The sequence below is a fragment of the Panthera tigris genome, chromosome A1 (assembly GCF_018350195.1).
Source record: "Panthera tigris isolate Pti1 chromosome A1, P.tigris_Pti1_mat1.1, whole genome shotgun sequence".
Lineage (NCBI taxonomy): Eukaryota > Metazoa > Chordata > Mammalia > Carnivora > Felidae > Panthera > Panthera tigris.
In genome coordinates, this window is record NC_056660.1 from 197966365 (window position 1) to 197990747 (window position 24383).

General features: G+C 36.5%; 1 protein-coding gene across 5 annotated transcripts in view; it reads left to right on the forward strand.

Annotated features, from left to right (window-relative positions):
- The window catches only part of ARL15 (ADP ribosylation factor like GTPase 15), a 402537-nt gene that overhangs the window by 197083 nt on the left and 181071 nt on the right, over positions 1 to 24383 (forward strand). For all 5 annotated transcript variants that reach the window (XR_006220845.1, XM_042994868.1, XM_042994864.1 and 2 more), the window contains one exon: positions 2287 to 2495. Coding sequence is in view for 4 of the 5 variants with exons in the window: in XM_042994868.1 (XP_042850802.1) it covers positions 2287 to 2495 (209 nt within the window). In the remaining variant the exon portion in view is untranslated. The remainder of the gene's footprint in view (positions 1 to 2286; positions 2496 to 24383) is intronic.

The following is a 24383-nucleotide window of genomic DNA, read 5'->3' on the forward strand; positions in this document are numbered from 1 at the left end:
ACAGTAATTGCCTCAACCAAATATGTCTGGGAGAGTATGAGATCACACCCCTACCCCCTCCTGTTCCCTAGGGGTGGCTCATAGCCAATGACTGTACCGGGGTATAGCAGCCCAGCCTCCTTGTCTTTGGACTGGACAACTTCTGTGGTTGAGTGCATGCTCTAGAGCTCCTCATTGGATTAAGCTGAGGGTAGATTTTTGAAACCAGATCTTTGCCAAGCCCCTTCCCCAATTCTAGCTTGCTTCTTTCACTCCAGGTTTCTCCTGACAGCACTGTCTATAATCAGGTGTTCAAGAAATGCGGTCTCAGACTCTGTGCCTGGGGAACCTGGCTTAAAGTGTTGCTGATTTCAGTGGCTCTGTTGTTTTCTTAGTTAGACCGTCACTTATGTAACTAACTACCTATATTAAATCTGTGGCTTAAGTTGTTTTGTTTTGTACTGTTTTCTTGGTTAAAAGTTGCCTGATCTGCATTAACCCTGTTCATATCCCATGTTTTTACATATTTAAGGTTGTTCTACATTAAATATCCTTGATGCTCTTATATAGCTGGGTATTTCAGTATAGGATTATGATGGACACTCTGGATTTTAAAATCTGAAATTTAAGTTTTAAATCCTGAATCAATTATACCTCCCTCTTGGGGTGGCTGTAAGAATTCTATGAGCTGTTCTTTTGAAAACACCTAGCACCGTGCCTGGAATGTAGGAAGTGCTTAATAAATGGTAGCTGTTTGGTAACTATTATTTTTTAAGAGGATTGCCCAGCCTGGTTGAGATGCCTCATCTCTTGTGCTCATGACGCCTAATGAGTACCTCTCTACAGAGCTTTATTACTTTATTAATTTTTTTTTCTATTTCTCACAGAAAAATATGGGCTTCTTAGTGCCCTCCAGTGGTGTGTTGGCCCTTAGGGGAAGAAAAGACCTGATGATAGCTTTCGTTGATTTCAATGGTGAAAATATTCCCACCCTATCCAGTTTGAAGCTACCAGTATGGCATCATTGAATACAGAGTTGGGAAGAGATGCACATATTTGGCTCTTGTCAGTTAGTGCGCACCAACTCCAGTCCTTTATTCCTAACACTTAGTGCAGTATATCCAATATAGGAGCTAAATATTCAATGGAGGGCTAACATGTAGTTACTAACTGGTTAAGACTTGCTCATATACACTAAATTAATGAAATACCTTTATCTAATTTTTGTTGTATAACCAATAGTCCCATGCCCCAAACACACACACACACACACACACACACACACACACGCACACACGCACACACACACACCATGGACTGCCCATGCTATTGATGAATAGAATGGAAATAAATGAAACACTTATCCTGATGTAGTAGGGAATGCCCATGCCCTCCCTGGACAGGTTGTCTACTCAGATGCAAATCTCAGTTTTGAGATTTACTAGACACATGAATGGGGATTAGTCACTTCACCTCTCTTGGCCCCAGGTTCCTCAGACAGTTGGACTGGATAGTCTTTACAGGTCTTTCTAGTCTGAAAATCCATAAAGCCTAATTAGTGTATAATTTCATTTCCTCCTTCCCTCATTTTCCTCTTTCCTGTACTGAACCTTGAGTTATACATAATGCTGGATGTTGAAAATACAAAGAGGAATAAGATGTGGCCTTGGATGCTGAGAATCTCCATGTCTTTTTATGAACACTCCCATCATATCAAGACCATGAGTATGCCCATTGCCAAGTGGGTTTATGCAAATGTATCAAGTATTTAATTCATCACAGATTTCAGCACTTTGATACATAAAAATATTGTGCTAGTAGTTTTCACTTTCTAGATGAAATTAAATAAGGCTGTCATGATCAACAAGTAGTTCTTTTAGAAACTGTCCTCAGGATCATGTTCATTGTCTGGGATAAAGCTTCAGTGAACAGCTAGCTGGGTTACACTACTCTCTGAGTTAGGCTCAAACTCTGATTATAAAGAGTGGAGTTTTTATTTAGGACTAGTAAACAAAATCTGAAAAAAATGTTGACTTTCAATCAAAACAACTATCCTAGTTCTTTCTCACATATTTTGATAAGAAAGGTACAAAGAATGACTGATAAACTTGGGTGTTCTCTTTCAAGGCCACATCCACCTGTTGGCTCTCATGCCTTGGTCCTCATCAACCATGTTCTCTGCCCTTAATTTTTAAAAGCTACATTGGTTTCCAGTAGGAATTAGTGTTGGGAACACCAACAGGACTGTTGAGTATTTTTCAGTTGCCGAAAGCTATTTTTAAAAAGAATTTGTTTTGTTTTTGACAGGGGCTGATAATATCCGGAAATATTGGAGCCGCTACTACCAAGGATCTCAAGGGGTAATATTTGTATTAGACAGTGCCTCTTCAGAAGATGATTTAGAAACTGCTAGGAATGAACTGCACTCAGCTCTCCAGCACCCACAGTTATGCACTTTACCCTTTTTAATATTGGCCAATCATCAAGACAAGCCAGCTGCTCGATCAGTCCAAGAGGTATGTCTCATGAACGTGACAAGCCTTTGTCTTGTGTGCTGTGGTTTTGTTGCCACGTTGGAATCTGAAAACTTGTCTGTAATTAGGAATATGCTGGTTGTGGTGTTTTCCAACACGAAACCCTAGTTTTCTGAGAAAGTAGAAAGACTGTATCAATCTATAGAAATTATTGTTTATATACCTTTCTCTACTTGGAAAGCATCATTGGTTTTTTTTTTTTTTTTAACTTTAGCGAAAGTTAAAGGACTTATCTGAATATTTTTCTCATCTGCTTTAAAAGGCTGCAGGCTTGGTGATTTAGCATTTCTTACCCCACTAGCTTACTTCATTCTCCTTTTCTCCAGCTTTTCAAGGAATGCCTCATGCATGTCACCATGCATCACTTGCCCTCAGATGTCATGTTCTTGTCTCTCTGAAACGCTCACTGTTGACTAGAAGCAATGAGTCCTATTCTGTAACCAGCCAGGCTGAAAATTGATGTCTTATCTTGCAAGTTCCATGCCACCAAATACACTTTAATATGGACCCGTTCTTTATCTTCTTCATTGAATTTCATTTCTTAGTGCGTATCTCTCCTATAAAAGCATGAGTCTAGTTCTGGACTGAAAAAAAATCAGTGTCTCACCCAGAAGAGCTTCTGATTCATGGATACGGAAGGAATAAGATATGGGAATAATTTTTAAATTTTGAATTGTAGTGAATTTTAACCAAAGTACAGTGAAATAAAGACTTTTTATGTATTCCTTTACACCTGTAACTTTCAAGGTAGGTTTCTCTCCCCTTCTTCAGAAAATTGTGTGCTTCCTTTAGTGACTTCAGGATATTATAATTAGTAGGAATCACACTGCCCTGTAGTCTGAAACACTGGATGAGGCGTCAAACACCTAAGACGTTCTAACTCCAGACTGGTTTCACACTTAATGTGGGACCCAGGCAAAAAGCTTTGTTCCTTTGCTTGTCTTCCCATCAGTAAAATGGGAATAATTCAGGCTTTTTTTTTTTTTTTTAAGTAAGTGAGTGGGATGGTTTTAGATAATTTACTTTGAAGTTTAAAGTACTAAGCAGTAGAAGAGATACTATATTGAGACAGTTTTCATTTAAGTCTTAGGAAAATAGTGAAGAAGGCAAGGTTTTCTTACTAAATAGAACTCGTGCCCATTTTTTGTTGCTTCGTTTATCATTAAGTAGTCAGCATGCACCTTTTTCCTCTTTAGGTTTTGTGAAATATAAATACTAGTAAGTAATAAAGATAGAAACAAAGCAGTATTCAGAGTCATTAATGTGCAGATCTTCAGCATTGAACTTGTCTCGCCTTCCTGATCTGTTCTTAAGACTTGGGTGGGGTAAATCTTTTACTTTCTCAGCATCAGTTTTCCTGCTTGTAGAGTAGATATAATAGTATCTAATCATAGACAGTTAGTATTATAAATTATAAGATACTTGCTGAAGATGCATTGTTCTGAGATTCATTGTGGGAAATATATGTATGCAGTACAGAATACAAATAGACAATATAATGTTTTGTACATAAATAATATGTAATACATCTATAATAAAACATACGAAATACATATACAAGTGACATTATAACATCAAATCACTTTATTCAAGTTATGTACAATAGCTGAATTTTTTTCTTTTAATTTTAAGAAACTGTTTTCCTTAGACATCATAAAATTGAAACTAATGTTTTCTTGAAACCAGATAGATAACTCAGGGTAATCCTCCATAGAAATTAAAGACTGTCACATTGAAGAAAGGAAGCTTTTAACAATTAATTGCTTCGGAATATGCCTTGTGTGTTTTCGCCAGTATCTTTCCTAAGAAACGGGCAAATATCTTTTTATGATTCATCTTTTAGTGAGACAGAGGCTGTAAATGTAGAATAAACAGAATGATTTGAAAATTATTCAAAATTTGTATATCCTGGATCATGTATGACTGACTTTCTATTTATACCAATTTTAAATGACTTTTCCTCAAAACTTTTGCTTGTAATGGAATTTGCAAATACCATTTTGAGGACTGTTTAAGGTATTGTCCCTGTGGTTATATAAACATATACTATACAGGTGGACGTTAACATTTTAGATTTTAATTAAAGACATAGACAAATTCTGTTATAGATCTTGAAGCTTGTCGAAACATAATGAAGTGCCCATACGTTGGATTTGGCAGGAAAAGAAAAGGAAGCTTTCTATTTTTCTCGTGGCTTAAATGACAAAGAGGTTTCTCAGAATAGTGTGTTACAATGCCTTGTTGAAATACTCCTAGGAATGTTTTAGGGCTCAATATCTTATTAATAAGTTAGCATAAAAGTGGAATTATAAAAACTGAATCTTAGACTTTTAATAAGCAATCATCTCAAAATGGTTGGAAGTAGGTTTGCGTAGAAGAGGGATAGAAGATTAAAAAGTGAGCAAACTTACATGTCATTTGAAATATGTTCAGAAGTGGCCATCTGTATACTACCCCTCCTTACCTTATTGTGAAGGTATTACATGCCCCTGTGCTCTGTTGCTTATAAACATTTTTATTCGTTTGTACCTGCTAATTCGTGTGCACTTTGTGTAATCTCCAAATGCTAAAAAGGATGGGTTTTTACTTTGCAAAATAGCTGTGAGTTTGAGGCAAAATTCTATTCTTTCAGAATTCAAGGAAAATGCATTCAGTTTACCAAAAGCACTGAACAGTTCTTTGATGCAGCTAAGAAAAGACCACGAGTCATAAAGGCTCATTGATTCTTCCCCTCCTCCCATTGAAATTATTACATTTTGTGCTCAATGCATTATGCAAAAAAACAAAAAAACAAAAAAACAAAAAAAATGTAATTATTTACCCTGTCACTGGAGTAAAACTTTAAAAATTCATTTATCATCTAATGAGGATAACAGAATGTTGTTGCATTTAGAAGCTGGTGAGATCCAAAGGAGAAAGAGGAATTATCCTGGGGATTCCAACCAGAGAATGAAAATCTCTGGAGGTTCTATATATTTAGTCCCTTCCTCTGCTATGAGTGTTGCAATGTTTGTGTAGAGAATGGAGTTAAGAAAGGAAGACAATGGTTAAAATTACTTTCTAACCCACAGAGGGCAACATGCCCAATTATTTTGTTACCCTTTTAGAACGCAAGTAGAGTCTTGTACATTGCATAGTTCGCCTTCTGTGATAAACCTGGTAATGACCTGTGTTTAACTCAACAGCCTTTTAAGATTTTACATCTTGAGAATTGATAGTAGAAACGTGTTTTTTAATAAATAATCTTTTTTTTTTTTTTTAAATAGCAAAACACTGGGAAACAGAACACCCTTTATGTACTGTCTGAAAGCCAAGCAGTTTTTGCAACAGATGTTTGTTGTATTCACTTTGGGGAGGTGTAGTTACCACAGTTTTCCAGAATTCATTCGTATCAACTACTTTTCTCTATAGAAAATACAATATAAAAATCTATAATTAAGTCAAGTGGCCCACTTGATTCATTAGGGAAAATTCTAGTCCAATTTGAATAATAAGGCTTTAAAACAAGAATCATCTTAAGGGTAAATAGGTTGGCTTTTTATTTGTATTGAATGGTAATTGTATCTAATTTGTTTTACAACTCCCATAGGAGAGCATACTTCAGTTCTGAAGTTATTTAATAGATTAGGAGGATTTTATGAGAAGTTAAATTGATACAGTAACCAATAAATGTAATCCTGTTTTCCCTCTACACGGTTGCCGATTGGGACTCTTTTACTTCCTAGCTTTTTAAAATCTTATTTTTGTTTTATTGGGCACTACTGTGTCTTATAAAATGACACATTTTGTCAACGTGAAAGAAATAGTTTAACCTTTCAGCAGCCTAATCTGAATTGATATTTGTCCATATCCTAAATTCAAAAATGTTTACCTTTTTTAGAAATAGCACATCAAAAATACTGAATCAACTCTGTCAAGTATTTTGCATCGAAGCAAATACTAAGAAATGTGAAAACTATGAAATAAAGATTCTTGAAGTGACATTGTAAGGTCAAATGACTTTAATGGTTCCATGGTTCATTAATTGTAGCACAAGAATATCCAGCTTTTAAATTAGGATGTCAACATTAAGGTTAAAATTTGTGATCAGGCATTTCTCAGTTTTCTTCCAATTGTCACTTAGTTTGTTATTGTGATGCACATTGAATGTGGGGTTCTATTAGGAAAGAATAAAATACAAGTGTGAGTAGAGTATTCCCAAGTATTTCTATAATGATACATTACCTTTTTAGCCCATGTTTTGCTTCGATTATAAATATTCATATTTTTGAAAAATACTTTTCAATATTGAGTGTATCATGAATACTTTGTCTATAGACCTCTTGTGGAAGAGAGTGCTGGTGTGTGTTTCACGTTATTGAACCATTGCATTTAATTATAGTTCTTCTTTATAGATCACTATTTCTAAATTGTATACATTTCCCCCTTCCTAAAAGGGTCAGAGAGTTTTGAAGGATTGAAATGTTTGGGAACTGTTGATCTGCAAGTAGTAAGCCTCTAATTTAAAATTTTTATTCTATACTCATACTTGTTAATGGTGGAGTGGTGTTTTTGTTTTGTTTTGTTTTGGTATCTCTATGAAGTGGTGAATATCATCTCTGGTTTTACGTGACTAATCTTTTATTAGAAAATACAAAGGAGTGTTTAAATCATGTAACATACTTAGTTTATTATTACTGTCTGTATATGGACAGAAATGTGTGTGTGTTTGTACCATAATGATTGTAAAGTGTCATACACTTTAAATCTTAGGAGCTTCCAAGTGTCCTGACCTGCGTCTTGGCAGCATTTTAGAATACTGATTTGATTTCACTTAGAGCAGCGGACATGCGTATTGTGTGAGCAGTCTGAAGATTCCCTTATGGGACGTATACTTACTTTAAAATGATATAAGAGATACAAATTATTTTTTGTTCATTCCTTACAGATGTACTTTACTCTGTTACAGTTTAATCTTGGGGAAACAATGGGAGGGTTTAGAGGAATGACGCCGTGATCTCCTGAAAATGTTTACTAACGTTTACTAACGTGCAAGAGAAGCTGAAATCACCACCATTGCGATAGTTACATTTATAATAATGACTCTTCTATATTTTGAAGAGCAACTTTTAGCTGAATGCCAAAAGAGTCAGGATATGTCCTTGTACATTCATGTACTTCATGTACATGAAAAAACTAATTTTTATATTTGATTTCATCAATTCTAAATCTAGCCAGTTTGATCTTAGCATTCAAGGGAACTCGTATACCTGTATTTCTCGCACCCACCAAGCAGTATTATGAGAATGTGCCCTGCCCCCTGAAAGCTAATAAATTCCCATTAACAAGTGATATATACGAAAGGTCCATTGTATCAAGAAAATTATTTAGGAGGGATAACAGTGTAAGAAAGACATTTAAAAATATAACAAGAATTCATTACGTTCTCTTATAAAACCCCTATTTCTTTACACTTTCTTCCTTGAGTCTGTCAAATGCATATCTTTGTTTAATGTAAAGCTGGCAAATTTTGGAACCTCTTCCAATTCTTACTTTGCACATCCAGATGTTTCCGGGTATAATTCTTCCACCTCTGCGGTACTTTGCAGTTTCCTGATTGTTGACACCCCCAGACCTCCCCTTTTCTCCCTGTTCTTCAACACAGACCATTAAGAACCAATTTCCTATCTATTTTTTCATGATACCCATATTAAAAACCAGTACTATGTTCTGATTCCTTCTAGAAACAAGTGAAACACCACCGATCTTATATATCAATGTGCCTGAGTATTGAATTCCCTTCTCTTGTCTCACTCACATTGAGCTACTGCTCACTATATCTGTTGCTCTAGGAAGACCACCTAAAGATTATAGGTCACATCAAGAAGTCTCCCTAAAGCATCGAAGGCTGGGCTAGGTGCCCTCCTTTTGACTTCCCATAGCATCCTGGGCATATCCAAGTCATAATACTAGAATTAATTGCATGTAACTTTTCTGTCTACCCCTCAAGATTGTAAGCTCCTTGAAGGACAGGACTTCAGGCTTGTTTATGTCTCTGTGCTCAATTATATGTTATTGGGATAAGTACTTCCCATATGTGCTTCCCTCCTGGCTTTGACACCATCAGCTTTATCCAGATTCCCTAACTCTACCTAGTCTAACTCACGTTCCCACCCTTGAACTTTCCTTTTCCTCCACACCAAACCTGACCTTTGAATATTACTCATAAACTGCATCTTGCATGAAATCTCACCACTGTGACCATAGTAATGGTTTTGCAAAGCTTTAATCTGCCATTGACCAGACTTACAGATGTTTATTTTCATGTACTTAAATTTGTGTTTGTCCACCTGAGGACCTTGCTATAAAGCAGGTTACTATTTTTTCCCCAGAATTCCTCGTAGAAAGTGGCAGGACATCTTGGCTGAATAATATTCCTTTAATATGCTTTTATTAAAGCCTACATTTTAAGTATATAGAGCTTATTTCAGTTGTGAGCATAGCAAACTGTCTTTTACTTGTATTTCTCATGTGGAGACTGGTACATGATGCAGCTCAAGGGGAACGTAATCGAAATGGTTTTAAAGCAATACATTCAATGTATTAAGAACAAATCTAGCTTTGTTGTAAAATTGTTCTACGTTAATGAAACTTGGAGTTTTTTCATTTCTTAAATTTTTTAAAAGGCTGTTTACCGATGTATTTATTTATTTACTTATTTTGAGAGAGAGAGAGTGTTGTGTGCCCTGCCATACAAGTGGGGGAGGGGCACAGAGAGAAAGAGAGCAAAAATCCCAAGCAGGCTCTGCGCTATCAGCCAGAACCAACACGGGGTTCTATCTCAGGACCCACGAGATCACGACCTGGGCAGGAATTCAGAGTTGGACACTTAACTAACTGAGCTGCCCAGGCACCCCTCATTTCGTACATCTAACACTTTTAATTCCTGTACATATTTAAATATTTTACAATAATCATAACTAGTACAGTTAGAGTTTGACTTTCTCTTTCTGGGTCTTTTTGAGGCAATAGGTATTTGAATGGTTGTAGTGGTGAACTTCACCCTTTATTTCAATTTTGTATTTTGTAAAAATTAGTATTTCATTAAGCCTCATTCAACAAAGCCAAGAAATGATTCTGAGGCTGAAGTTTTCAGACTGATTTCCTCGTCCCTTAGTCCCAATTATTTATTTACTTATTTATTTCATTTGCAAAAGAAAACTCCATTGACTCCACATTCCATAACTTACAGAGTTAATAAGACATTTGTCGAGTTAAATTAATTTGAAAATAGACGCATGGTTAATGTCAGTAAGGTGCTTTGAAGATAAAAAGCACAATAAGCGTTAGTTATTATCATTATGATAATTATTTTCATTATTATTATTACATAGTGTCTGCTTAAAAATACCTTTGGTTACTCTGGGATGGCTGAGGCTAATGAGAGGGGTTACCATGCTGGGTTTTATACAGAACTAAGGAGTTGAGACATAATCCACTGAGGTTTTGTTTTTTCTTAACAAATCAAGAGATGTTTGTCCTTTTTCTTAAAAATATATAAATGTATGTTACATATATATAACATATATATATACTTGTTATATATATGTTATATATACTTGTTATATATATGTTATATATATGTTTTATATATAAAACATGTATTTTATATATAAAACATATATATATGTATATATGTACATATACATATATACACATATATATGTTATATATATGTATGTATATATGCTTTATATATATACATACATATATATATAAATAAATCTGTGTCTATATATAAAATAAAGCTACCTGTAATGCAGAAGCATTGGAACTCATTTTGAATAGTTTGAATGTTTTCTTATGTAATCTCTAAAATGATATTTGAGGAATAAGGATAGGTCTTCTGAAAGGCTCTAAAAACATAGACATTGATTTCTAAATAGTCAAAACCCTTTATTTGTTAGTTAACTAATTCCTGAAGTTGTATAGAACTCAAATTTATAATTTTTATAAACTGAAAAGAAGAGGGCATAATTATGGGAAGAAAATATGAAAGCTTAAAATTATCACAAAAATGGAAAATTATATCTTTGGGAAGTTATAAAATAACCATAACTAATTACGTGAATTAATTCCGATGAGAATATTTCAAGGAGGATTGTTCTTTAGATTATTCTTTAGCAAGAAGACTTGAACATAAAGCCAAATTCCTCACAACATCCTGCAAAGATTGTCATCACAAGTCAGAGACAGAGGAAGTATGGAAACATTTTAACAGGCATATATATGAAAGTTAAATGTACACCCAGCCTCAAAATCAGGAAGACATTAGTGACATGTCTGAAGAAGACATTCCCTAATATTATTGCAAATTAAATAAGAAAAGACCTCAAGAGAATGAAAAGAGAAAAGGTGCCTGGAGCCAATGAATTACAATTGACAACCTAAAGGCAGTTGAAGAACCAATTGCTAGAGTGATTGCAAAGCTATTCATAGTGTGCAGCAGACAGAGCATACCAGAAAGCTGGAACAATGCCTTCAGTTCAGCAATATTGCTTCAAAAGAATGGAAAGAGGGGAACGGGAAGAGCCACTGACCCTGAGACCAATTTCCAGGCAGCTGCACAAACTATATACTGTAATTAAAGGTTTTGACCAGTAATCACAGCAAAGCCAGACTACAGAAAGTCTAGGGAGTCAGCGAGGTTTATAATGAGGCAGATATCCTTAACTAAAAGTGTGGAAAAAGCAGGTAAGAAAACCAGCCCAGTTTTGGCAGTGACTTTGAGAAGCTCTGCTGTGTTAACACAAATATGAAAATCACATATTTTTGGCCTTCTTCCTCTAAGAACAAAAACGTGTAATGAAAGATACCTGCTTTCATCTTTTAAGATGAATAGAACACTCTGCTCCAGTACCTGGAATTTTCTCCTTGCCACTTATTTTTCTTTACCTGTGAATTGCATGTGCCTTTCGGGAAAACAGTAAGCCAGGCACGTGCAGTGGTACAGACAACAGACTCCCACTTAGAAGTAGCTACTCTTCCAGGATACATGGGCTTTGGCAGAAATGAGCTAACCCACACCTGAGTTCTTTGTCTATAGAACCTCTTTTTCCTTTTTGTTTACCGATAACGTAGAATCTCTTTCTTGCTTTAGTAGTGTCTCTACACAGATGTCCGTGTTCAGCTACCACTCTTATTTAAATATTCACATAGTACTTTGCATGTTTATATCTTGAGTAAAGGGGAATCTAGTGGTTTTGAATAAAGGCATGATACAAACTTCCATAGCAAACAAGAAGGTGTCAACACGAGTCCAGTGAACACAAACGACATCTCATTTTGCAGACACCACGTAGTTCTCTCCTGACTGGCCTGCTAAGACCTTTGCTGTGTTTGATGTCACAGTATCCAGTAGTGGAATGGAAATAGTCTTCTCGGCTAGAAATTCTGAAATTGTAATTTGTACACACGTTAATCGTTGACCAAAAAAAATGACAAGTTTTCTACTGACTTATAAAGGAGGAGTCAAGTAAGGTTTCATTTTATTTTATTTACCCTTATCACATAACATATTCCAGTGTCTGAATTCCTTGTGTTAAGGGTGGTGTGCCTAGATTGAGTTTACTTTTGTTCTACACCTGAAATAAGAATGCTCCATAAAGAGTGTTCAGGCAGTAAACAGATGAATAAAGTAACCGGAATTGTTTTTGTAAACAAGGGAAACCAACTAAACCTTATGGGAAGACGGTTCTGCATATGAACTGTGAAATAAATTGGAGGTTGCCTAGAACAACAAAATTGTAACGTGTAAGAATTTGTAAAATATTTTTAGAACTATAGTGATGACTAATAATTTGTCAAGCCAAAACAAGTTTTTATTGAAAGGGGCCAGAGTGGAAAATCTGGGTAACTTGTGTGTAGTTTAGACAAGGAGAACAAAGAAATAATGAAATGAAAATAAGACCTTGGCAGAGGAATGCTTAGAGAACAGCTGATTGAAGACTTACAATTGTTAACGGTGCTATAAAAGAAAGATATTTTCTCATCATGCTGTAGCATATCACATTGAAGACAAGACTGAATAATTATAAGATCCTGAAAAATAGGCCAAAAAAAGATGTTGAGATAAAGGTATAATTTATATGCACTGAGTAGAGTCGTTATTATGGTTATTGACATTATGCAAAAGCAAATCATTGTGCCCAAATGGCCTAATTTTCTAAAACACGAAAACATAAATTCTTAAGAAAGAATCTTTCTCTGATTATATTTAAAGACTTACATTTTACTCTGTTCTAGAATAGTTTCATTTAAAATGGTACTTGCCAAACTTCTTGAAAAGGTTAAGTCTAAATATTTGAATTATTTAAATGAGTGGGTAGAGATTCATTAAGTGTAAAAATGCATGTGTCTACATGTTTGGGGCAATAAAAAAAGATGTCAATTTCCCATATTTTTATATGGACTTTGATGTTTTTCTTTAATTAAAGCTCAAGTTTGGACATCTTTCTGTTTTTCCTTAATTAATAATGGCTTTTTAATGACTTTTATATTAACAAGCAAATTAAGCTTTTTTTTTTTTTTTTTTTTTTTAGCTGAAAAAGGGAAAACAGCCTTGAAGGTAAAACATAAGATTGCCAGATTGCTTGAGCCTGTTAGAGTTAACAGAAATTTTTTATTAATATAGTTTTCTGCTCAGCACAGTTTTCTGCTCGAGGGAAATAGTCTTTAATGATTCTTATGTGCAGTGCCCCTTTAATTATTTAGAACATTGGTTCTAGCAGTGTAGATGCAGAAAGTATGGAATATTTTGTTGAATTTGTACTAACTTCATATCAGGCATTGCTTTTTTTTTTTTTTTTGGTAAAACACTTGATACAGATCTGTGTTTTTGTAGTTTTATCTGTTAAAAATGGAATACAAAAATTGTAATTCCTTTAGTACTTGTTCTTTTTTGGATTCTAGTTAGTCAAGATTTTGCCATATGGTTCCGTAGCCATAGTAAAGCTGAACTGAAAAATGTGTGCTATTAAAAATGTCATATTTCTAAGATGTTAAAGCAAGATATGGCTGTAATTGCTGGGTTTACTTTCACCGAAATTATTTTCGGAATAACATCTCTTCTCCAGCTCTGCTCACAAATATGTACAAATTTGTAGCGAATTATGGTTGACATTACTTGATCCATTCTTTGTCAATTAAGATTATGTAACTGCCACCCAGTGGATGTCTGTCGTTCTCATTTGGATCTCCATGGAGTATGACATAATCTTAAAAAATCCATTCATTTTAAAGCTTCAAAAATCCATCTCATTTAAATTAGCCTGAATGACAAACCACATGGTAAATTTTAAACAGGTACAAAACAGTATACAGTGAACAATATTCTGTTTTTTTCATGTGCCCTGGTCTGCTGTACTTTATTATTTTTTTATTTTTGAGAGAGAGAGAGAGAGAGAGAGAGAGACAGACTGAGTGTGAGTGGGGGAGGGGCAGAGAGAGAGGGAGACGCAGAATCCAAAGTAGGCTCCAGGCCCTGAGCTGTCAGCACAGAGCCTGACAGGGGGTTCGAACCCATGATCCGTGGGATGATGAGCTATAGTCAGACCATTGACTGAGCCACGCAGGTGCCCCTAGTCTGTTGTACTTTAAAACTCTCATCCTTCAACCTAGCTACTTGCTTAGGAGACTTTGAAGGTGAAAAGGTTAGAAACACCAACTTAATGAATTTTGCTTAACAATATGAATGTGGACCGTATATTAATGATGTAATTATCTTAAAGATACTTCTAAGACACGTGCAGTAAGGTGCTGTAATCATTTCAGGAAAGTTAATTTTAACACTTTAGTCTCTACGTTGTTACCTTGAATTTTAAGCAGTTATGGTGGGGGGAGGTAATTTATAGGAACTCCAACTCTCATTTCTGGAGAAGGACTTATTTTGGAATATGAGGATATGCATCTAAAAAATCATACTTTATTTTAATTATGAAAAACTTCAAAGATAGAGATAAGTACAAAAAATGACATGACAGTGAAACTCATCCACCCATTACCCAGATTCAGCACATTTTAACATTTTACCATATTTGTTCAGATCTCTTCCTTAAATCAGTAAAGATGCATTTTCAAAGCCCCTTCCCTCACTTCTTAAGTGAGTGTATCTTGAAGTTGGTATCTTTCCCAACATACATTTTTATACTTCTAATACATATGCATGTATCTCTAAGTAATATACAGTAATGTTTTGTGTGATAAAAATTTACATAAGTGGTGTCTTAGAGTGTATACTTTGTCATGCTTTTTTCATTACATTTTTTGAGCTTATATGATATATGTAAATCTAACTTATTTATTTTCATTGATATATTATGTTCCAAGGCATGACTGTGCCATAATTTTATTTATTTATTCTTATTGATAAACTTTTAGGTTGTTTCTGGATTTTTGAGATTACAAACAAAGCTGTTGACGAATATCTTTGTACATGTTTCCTTGTGTATATATGCAAGCATTTCTAAAGTGTATATGTGTCAAATTGGAATTGCTGGATCATAGGATACACACACATTTAACTTGATGGGTATTTAACTTGGCACTTTGGGTTTAGAGATGACAGACAATAAGGCTCTGAGGTCAGGCCATCTGGATTTAAATCCCTCTTACTGTGGACCAGCAGAATAATATTGAGCAAAAACTTAAATCCATTTCCTCATCTGTAAAATGGGGCTAATCCTAGAACCTACCTCATAGCAAATAGTGAGGATTACCTGAGGATCGAGCACACAGAGTACCCGGATTAACTTCTGGGTCTGTCCTCCTTCTCTGGACAGAAGTATTAAGAGCATGAAATGGCACGTTCAGCTGTGCCTCGGATACTGTCACGAATGCCTGTTCAATACACAGAAGTGAAACAAAATCCAGTGTAGGGACAGGTATGTTTATATATTTTTGAGAGTGCTTGAAGAATGAGTTCCAAATAGGAAAAAAAAAAAAATTTAAAGCAATGAAGACCGTACACAATGTTACAACTTCTGTTAGATTAAATTATAAGCAAGTTGATTACTACCATTCAGATAGACTGTGTTCTTGTCAAACTGCTTTTCATCGCTATGCCAACAAGATGTACTTTCCTCTGCTGTTGTGAGGAAACTGGGAAAATCCAATCTTCTGGAGATTTTGACTTGTGAAACCCGATACTAAAGTGTGTTCTTTACAATGTTCCAGATAGGTCATTCTGCTTGAATTTTCTAATTTGTCAGTTTTGCAGTACAGGTAGTAGCTCTGTCTTAAAGAAAGTAAGCAACTGTAGAATGTTGTATTTTGCCACTGCATGAAAATGAGGGAGATGCTTGAACAAGCTGTGGACCTACCTGCAGGTTTCTAGGTTTCTGTGAGGCCTCACAGAAGCCCCGAAATCTGCTTTTTATAGTGTGTCACTTGGTGTATTCTCATGATGTGATTGACGGGCTCGTTGTTTCCTCTTTGAAGGCCCAAGAGGTTACTCGGATTATTTTAAGAGTGGATTCTTACGTTGAGACTTAAATAGAACGTCCTCACCAATTCTTACATTGAGACTTAAATAGAATGTCCTCATGCCTTAAAGGTGGATTAGTTTGCATTACTTTCATTGCTTTTCAAGTGTTTTGGGAAATATTTAAGAGTCCTCCTAAAAACTGGATTTCCTGGAGTGTGTTTTCTTTGGGGAGCGATTTTAAGGATAAGTTGTAGACTTTTTCCGAAAGCTCAAAAGTTAACAACCAAAAGGTCCCGGTTAAAACAAATTACTTAATTAAAAAAAAAAAAAAATGGGCATGAGAGAAAACCCCCATCGTATCTCTGCATCCCTTATAGTAAATCAGACCTGTGTGTGTTTTTAACAAAAACGAGGGTGTGCTTCCCGCCCCCCCCCCTTCATTCTCTGTTTCTTTTGATCATTGATCTGGGTGACCCCACGCTCAGGGTTTTTTTTCTTCATTTGACATGGACAGATTTTTGAAGTATAGCTCTCCTTTGGGAACCCCGGGCAGTTCCACTTGACTAACCTGTGATCTAATGAGCAGTAATGCGGGGTTACAGTGGCCATTTTGTGTGCTTTGAGGAGGAGGATGGCTAGACAGAGTGGGAGAAAGGCGAGGTCTGCGGAGAAAAGGAGAGGCAGGGTGATCGAACAGTGTGAAAAAGACTTGTTAGCCCACATTAGTTTGCCTGATTTACTTCACAACAGGTCAGGAAAGGCCAACAGCATGGTTGTCGTTAAATTTGCAAAGTTGAAAATCTGGGTATTAGAAAGGATTTCTTTGAGATCTCAGAGCTATTAATTCCAAAGTTGGTTTTAACTCACCTTGGAGTTGCAGCACACAGGGTAGCATCACACTTTTCTTCGGTCTTCTGTGTATTTATGAAATCACCATGTGACCCTCGATAGTTTTGTTTTTTTTTTTTCCAACGCCGCAAATTTTAAACATCCCGTCGTGGTTGGGCCATTCTGCCATGAGAGGGAAGCCAAACACTGAGCAAGTCATTGCACTTTTTTATGGTTGATGTTCGACTCTTAATGAGGCGCCCATGCTTTCCATTTAGAAATGTTGCAGAAGTGCATTTGTGAACTTCTATCCTGATAATCGGAGGAAGCTCTTAAATTTGTCCCTGCACATCTACTCTGATGTACCCCGATGTGGGTTTGTGTGTGTGAGTGTGCACATGCTCGTAAGTCGTCCCCATAGAATACAGTCAGAGTAACTGAGATAACCAAATTAGATTTCAGCATCCTTCTTTCTCTGCCTTAAGCTTAAACCAGTATATTTTGCATCTCACTTTTGTTTATGCCTTTTACATGAAAGCAAATAGACGACCTACCAAAAAATGTCCAGGTTTTTGGAATATGTCATTACTGGAGCCTAAAAATTATTTTCTTGAATTGATAATCTTTTTCTCTTCACATTCAGAAGTCTATATATTACACTAAAAACATAATAGTTATTGATCACAACACTGCTTTTGTTTGACCACCGGTTCTGTAAGACTTGCCAATAAAAGCCATCTCGCTGTGGGATTAAAGAATAGTTGATACTGTCAGCTTTTTTATTCTACACGTGTGTGTGTGTGTGTGTGTGTGTGTGTGTGTGTGTGTGTGTGTAGAGAGAGAGAGTATTTAAAGCCTGTGTTTGAGATCTAAATGGAAGTCTATACAAATGGCGGACAGTGGTTCAAGCCCCATAATTGCATCTTGCCTCAGGGCATAGTATGTATGTAGACTTATTCTTCTTTGTGCCATAAGAGTGCCTAGAAGGTGGACTAGCCTATGCTTACCATCTTGGGTCAGGTGCTTTGGCTGTGCTAAGGAGGAATTGCTCAACAGAAAAAAAGGGACATTAGACCAAATTAAAGCCTCACACAGTGACCTTATGTGAAGACTTATCTGGAGAAACTCCTTTCTTTTTAGATATGCTTGCCTATCTGCAAATTGGCAAAAGGAAGTTTCCCAAAGAAGAAAGATACCTTGGTTCAGCATTTTAAGCATATCTTAGTGTTTTTTGAATTTGATTAGTTATCTAACAAAACAACTGTTCATTGTTGCAACCAGTGTTTTTTGCACACTTGCTCTGTGCCCAAATACTGTGTGAGGAGATGCAAAGATAAAATATGGTCCCTTTCTTTCCTCAGGTCACCTACGTATAACAAATAACCACAATATATTACGATATGAGCCAATAAAAATATGTAAAGAGTACTATGGGAACACAGGAGAGGCTGAAATTAATATGAACTAACACATGTGCAATGTACAGTGTTTCACCTACATTGTATCTGGTAATTCTCGATTGTCCTGGGAAACATGGTTTTACTTCCTTCTGAAATAATAAATTACCCAAGATACAACTAGCAACCCGAATCCACTTTCTACTGAATCCAAATTCAACTCATTTGCTCTTTTCACTATACCCCAACAATCTTTTGTCATTGAATTAAAAAAATTGATTTTTTTTAAAAAAAATAGAACTTTTTTCTTATCTTGAAGTCTTAAGTTCTTCTCCTGAATATTTTTTGCTGCTCTGGACAAGCCCCACCTGCCAGTTTGCAGATGAGCCCTTTTTACAAGTGACTTCAATCAAAATAAGAGTGATACATTGAAGAAACTAAGCCAAGTATGTTTTTATATATTTGTGAAACAGAATGTTGTATTCCAGTACTAGGGGGAGAAAGTCTGCTGATTTGGGCTTAACTTACTATCCAGTTCATCTTTGTTTTTAGAAATAACACAAGACTGAATTAGAGAACTGAGGACACCAGAGCAATTTCTGTAAACACACAACCTCCTCCATAAGTTTTCCTGACCATAACCCACCTCTAGCAGCTTTTAGGGCTCCATTCATGTGTTTATATTTGTCAATTTTAGAAATGAGAGACAAGAAGAAAAGATAGAAAAGAGTCTTTGGAAGCAGAGGGAGCAAGTTAAGATCTAAAACAATGTGTTTTATTTGGGGAGTTGCCCATTCCAAAGAGAACATTACATTTTCTAAATGTAACCTTTTGTGTGCTTGCATGGGAAATACCCATCACAGAGTTAAACAAGGTACCTTTGCAGGGGCACCTGGGTGGCTCAGTTGGTTAAGTGACCAACTCTTGATTTCAACTCCGGTCATGATCTCAGGGTTCATGAGTTCGAGACCCACTTCAGGCTCTGGGTTGACCATGGGGAGCCTGCTTGGGATTCTGTCTCTCTGCCCCTTCCCCGCGCGTGTGTGCGTGTGCTTGCATGCACTCTCTCTCAAAATAAACATTAAAGGAAAAAAAAACCTTTCCATTAGATAATAGTTCCTTTTTTTTGGTACCTCGTATTAAATACTTGTGCCACACAGGTAACATGTGATGGAGGAAGGTCCAACTGGGATTTTAGATCAACTCCTCTGACCTCAACGTGGCAGTGGATTCCTTAAATGCTCCCTATTTATAAAATGCTGCAGGCCCACTGAAGGATAGAACACATTAGAAAATAACCTCTTAGCTCTCAAAAGAATTCTGAGTCTTGATTTATACCACTGTTGTTTTCTTTGCATAATATAATGGCACCGTATCTCTACTTCAGAAATAGCTGAATGTTCTTGTCAAGAGGGCTGCTAATCTACCTTTTAGCGACTTAGCAAATATTCACTGGGGAAAGTGATCTGTTTTGAGATCTTTGTAGGTGCCTAATACAGCTTCTCAAACATAGTAGATGCTCAGTAAATACTGTCAGATAAACAGCTCCGTGCCTGTGTGGGGCCAGGCAGTGCACTGAGTAGTGAGTGACACGGACCAAGTCCCTGCCTTTGCGCACTGATCCAAGTGGGCAGTTTTCAGAACTGTTTTTTCTTCATAGTGAGGTAACAGTAACTTATAAAGATGGATAAATTAGAAGATTTAAATAAAAATTAATGTAGAGGCACCTGGGTGGCTCAGTTGGTTGGGCGTCCGACTTCAGGTCATGACCTCACAGTTTGTGAGCTCTAATCTCAAGTAGAGCTCTGTGCTGACAGCTCGGAGCCTGGAGCCTGCTTCAGATTCTGTGTCTTCCTCTCTCTACCCCTTCCCTGCTCACACTCTGTCTCTCTCTCAAAAATAAATAAACATTAAAAAATTAAAAAAAATAATGTAGCATTTCTAAAAATGCTCTAAAGTTTTTATGAGCACCTTAAGAGAAAATGTTAACTTATTTAAAATATCTATCTGAATCACGTGCCCCCGTACCTTTTATGTTACTGTTACATTTATTTGTTGGGAATTTTCATGTTTTGCTCCCAAACTAAAAATCTTTAATATTGTCCTGTTACAACATAATTCAGGTATTTCTGCCATGATTCTGTAGAATTCTTTTTTTTCTCTAAACTTTAAGGAATGGAAGTACATTTAATGTATTAGAGACGTGGCAATTTGTAAGGAGCTCTAAATAAGTCTTTGAAACTGGTCATGGTAGAACTCAGAAATTTGGTGAACATCAAGATTAACTGGTATGACATTTGCTAAGGCAGGTGGTAAATGTCAAAAATGTATCTACTGGCCCTGTATAGCATATATGCATCAAGTCTTGAGAACCCTTGTGTCTCTGGGGTAATCATCTGAAATGCCTTTCATCTGTTTCACTAATTGTTACATAGACTAAACCCTGTTTAGAAACCTTCACACTGAGACCACACTGAAAACACATCTGCGTTTAAAGATAGATTTTTTTTTTTTTAGAAAACATATGTGTATATATATATATGTATCCATATACACTGGTACTTAAAACAATTTGTTTTTATAGCAGACCCTTGATATCCATCAGAGTATATTCTAAACTTCCCTTCTAGAGGAGTCCCTTAAATATTGTATAATGTTGATACTTAAGAAAGGAAAGAGTAAGTTAGAGCCATTTTTGTACATTTTTCTGAAATTATTTCCATAATTAATATTTCACATGAGGTTTGACAACCCAAATCAGTCCTCTGATGGTTGGTATATGTGTAGGAAGCATTATTGCACTAGAGACCTTTACACATACCTTCTGCCTTTGGATTATGAGAATCTGCATATCCACTAAAGTAAATGCTAGCTCTTGATTAGGGAAAGATAGCAATCAGAGTTGCTCAACATGTGCCAAAGTGTGTGGAGAGAGTCAGAAGGCCCCCGCAGCATCCTTACCCTGGGGCCAAATGTTGCCCAAGTCTTTTTAGTTTGTGTTAGACCAGGTTTTGGGGTGCTGGTTTCTCAGAGTGAGCCCATCAGGATCTGGAGAACACCCTGGCCCAGGCATTTGGCCCAATGCCAGGATGTCTTTCATGTTGGAGTTGAGCTATGGAGCATGCACCTTAGAACAGAGCAAACTCCTTAGACAAGACTTCTGTGAGCGCTCTACGTTCAACAATAGGCACTATTCTCAGTGATTACCAAGAATTCAATTACGTGTCCTTTTCAACACTAAAGGGCTGCATCTTTAACATCAAAGCAAGGCTTTGTGTTTGTCCATCACTCATCCTTTATGAATACTTCCTTTATGTCTGCATTTAAATGTGCCTATAAAATGTATGTATGTGTATGGGATATAATTATGAAGCAGTTGGAGTTTTTTAAAAAATGCCTCAATGTGTATGAATACTGTCTCCTAAGCATAGATTTTTAAAATTTATGACCTACTATGTTGCAGGAAAAAGTGATAAAAGCTGAAATGGTATAATTTGGATCTATTTTTCTATTTAAAATATATCTGGATTTTAAGACTTGTGCCATTATAAGATTTAGCAGCATAATTCTTTTATGCTGAAGATCGTCTGATTCCGGGTTATGACTGAGACCTGGTCAAAGATCTCTCTGGAAGCCAGCCCAGTAAGGGAGAGAGAAGCTTGCTAAGGCCTGATACTTAAGTGACCTTAGGATGAGAGGACAGGAGAAGACAGAAGAGATGTGGAGATGATCCTTTTCAGAAATAGCGCAAAGACAAAGAGATTGATATTCCCTACATTTAAGACTACCATGAGAGTCTCTGTTATTATTACTATGTCTTATTTCAGCAGTGCCTTTTTTCCCATTGAATTAGTCTTCTGGCATATAAGCCATACAAGAAAAACTTTGTGTTTTTGTGTTTGTTTTTTAATTTTTTTACATCCCACGCATGATCACCTATTCACTGACGAATTTTTGCAAGTATTATGCATGTTTGTTTCATCCATCCATTTGTTCATTTACAATACATACTTAGCACCTGTTTCCATAGTTCAGGCCAATGAATTTTACTCTTTAAAGCCACACATCTTGGTCACAAGAGGTATTGACAAGAATATGCCAAGGATTCACTCAAAAGAATGAATTCCAAATGGGTTTGGGGTATCACTTGGAATAAGTACATAGTATAGAGCTTCAAAAGGAGATTACTTTTGTATGTGTATTTTAGCCCTAAAAGCTCTGGGGTGAACATGTATTGATTCCATATACTAGTGGTTTTTTTTTTTTTTTTAAAGCTTCCTCAGTCTGTCCATTAGCCACATGTAAGTAGCTGGAGGCAGGGGAGGGAGAGGAATGTACGGAAATGTGTCTGACTCGGGATGTCTCGTTTTCCAGAATCCCTGCCAAGGGCTGGCAAGCCCAGAAAGGCAGAGGCTGGCACCATTCCCTGCCGCTCTCCGCCCTCCATGGCATACCCCATCAGACGCCTGTTCTAGGCGTGACCTAGATTCCCTAGCTGATGCCTGGGTCCAGCCAGGCCCGTTGATTTTTGTTTTTTTGTTTCCTCATCTCTTCATCTCAAGTCTCGTTTAGCCATTAAGTTAAAGAAATGCTCCAAAGGCCTGTGCCAAAATGTGTCTGCCCTTCTTCTCGGTGGCACATGCCCAACTGTCAGTTGACAGGTGGGCATACCACCTGGGGAACAGTTAACTTCCCACAGCAGATGGAGGTTTACTGGTCCAGGAGAAGGCCCACAACTGGGTTGCTGGAACAGATGCTCTGCAGACAGTCTCTGGATCTCAGTTTTCCTCACCCCCTCTGGCTCCGTCTTCCCTCACTGCATATGTAGATGTGAGTAGAGCTTTGTAGCATTACAGGTTTCCAAACATAAAATTTCTCTACTGACTCTCAGGTTTGAGTGACCATCTACAGGCCTTCCAAACTTTAAGAAATAAAGTCTGTAACAACAGAGATGAGTCGAACTCTGGAATCTTGAGTAGTGACCTTAAAAACATAGGTTATGAAAACATTTACATCAGCATTTGCCAAAAGGTGGTTTGGCTGGTGTGGGGAGTGTTGACACTTTAATTGGCTTTTTCACTGCTCGATAGCACAATTTGGGTTTAAATCTATTTGTGGTAGATGGTCACACATGAAAGTTGTACCTTCCAGATTTCCAAAGTGTGGAAGAAAAATTTCCTCTGTGGTTTGATACATTTCCTTGTTTTATTGCAAATAATTGAAGAAATGTCAGTGGAGTTCATTGCTTTCCAACCTAGTACTTAAAAATTTTAGAGGAAATTTAATCTAGTGAAACTTGTTTTTCAAATAAGAAAATAATAGTGTTTTCGTCCTGCCTTTCAGCCATAAGCCATCTGCATTATGACAAATGACTCATCAATTTTAGTAAAAGGAGTCTACGCTAGCTTATTACAGCCTCTTGCAGATGTGTTACCGATACGGGTACCACGGTACACTTTTTAGCTCAGCATTTGAAGGATTTTCTCCTTTCCATCTGTCCTCCTCCTTTCCTTCCCTATTGTGCAATACACGAAAAATGAAAAACTGTATAGAACATATATATGTAGTTTGAAAGAACAGTACAGCGAATCCCAGTGTCCTCACGATCCATGTCAAAGACTAGACCACCCCGGGGCCTTTTCATTTCCATGCTTTTCATTTGAAGATGATCTCCCTCTCTCTCTACCCAGAAGTAATCACTGCCTTGAATTTTCTGCTGAGTATTTCCTTGCTTTTTTTTTTTTTTTTTTTACCTGTGTCATCTATACATGGATCCCTAAATAATCCATAGTGGTGCCTATTTTGAACTTTATATAGACTGAGAACCATACTATAAACGTATTCTTTTGCAATTTTCTATTTTTGTTCAAGCTTATCTTCTTGAGGATCATCCATGTTCATCTCTGAGGCTGTAGTTGATCTCTCTTAATTGCTGTGTCCTATTCCATCGTGGATATATCACCATCTCTATGCTGTCGATGGACCTTTTCCATTGTTACTTCTGTTATTTGGATATTATCAAAACTGCTGTTATGACCATTTTTTAATGTATCTTATGTATACGTATAACTGTTTCACAGTAGTGTATACCTAAGAACGTAAAGAGTTAAAAGTACTATACATTTTGGGCGTGCCTGGGTGGCTCAGTCTATTAAGTGTCCCACTTGGACTCAGGTCATGATC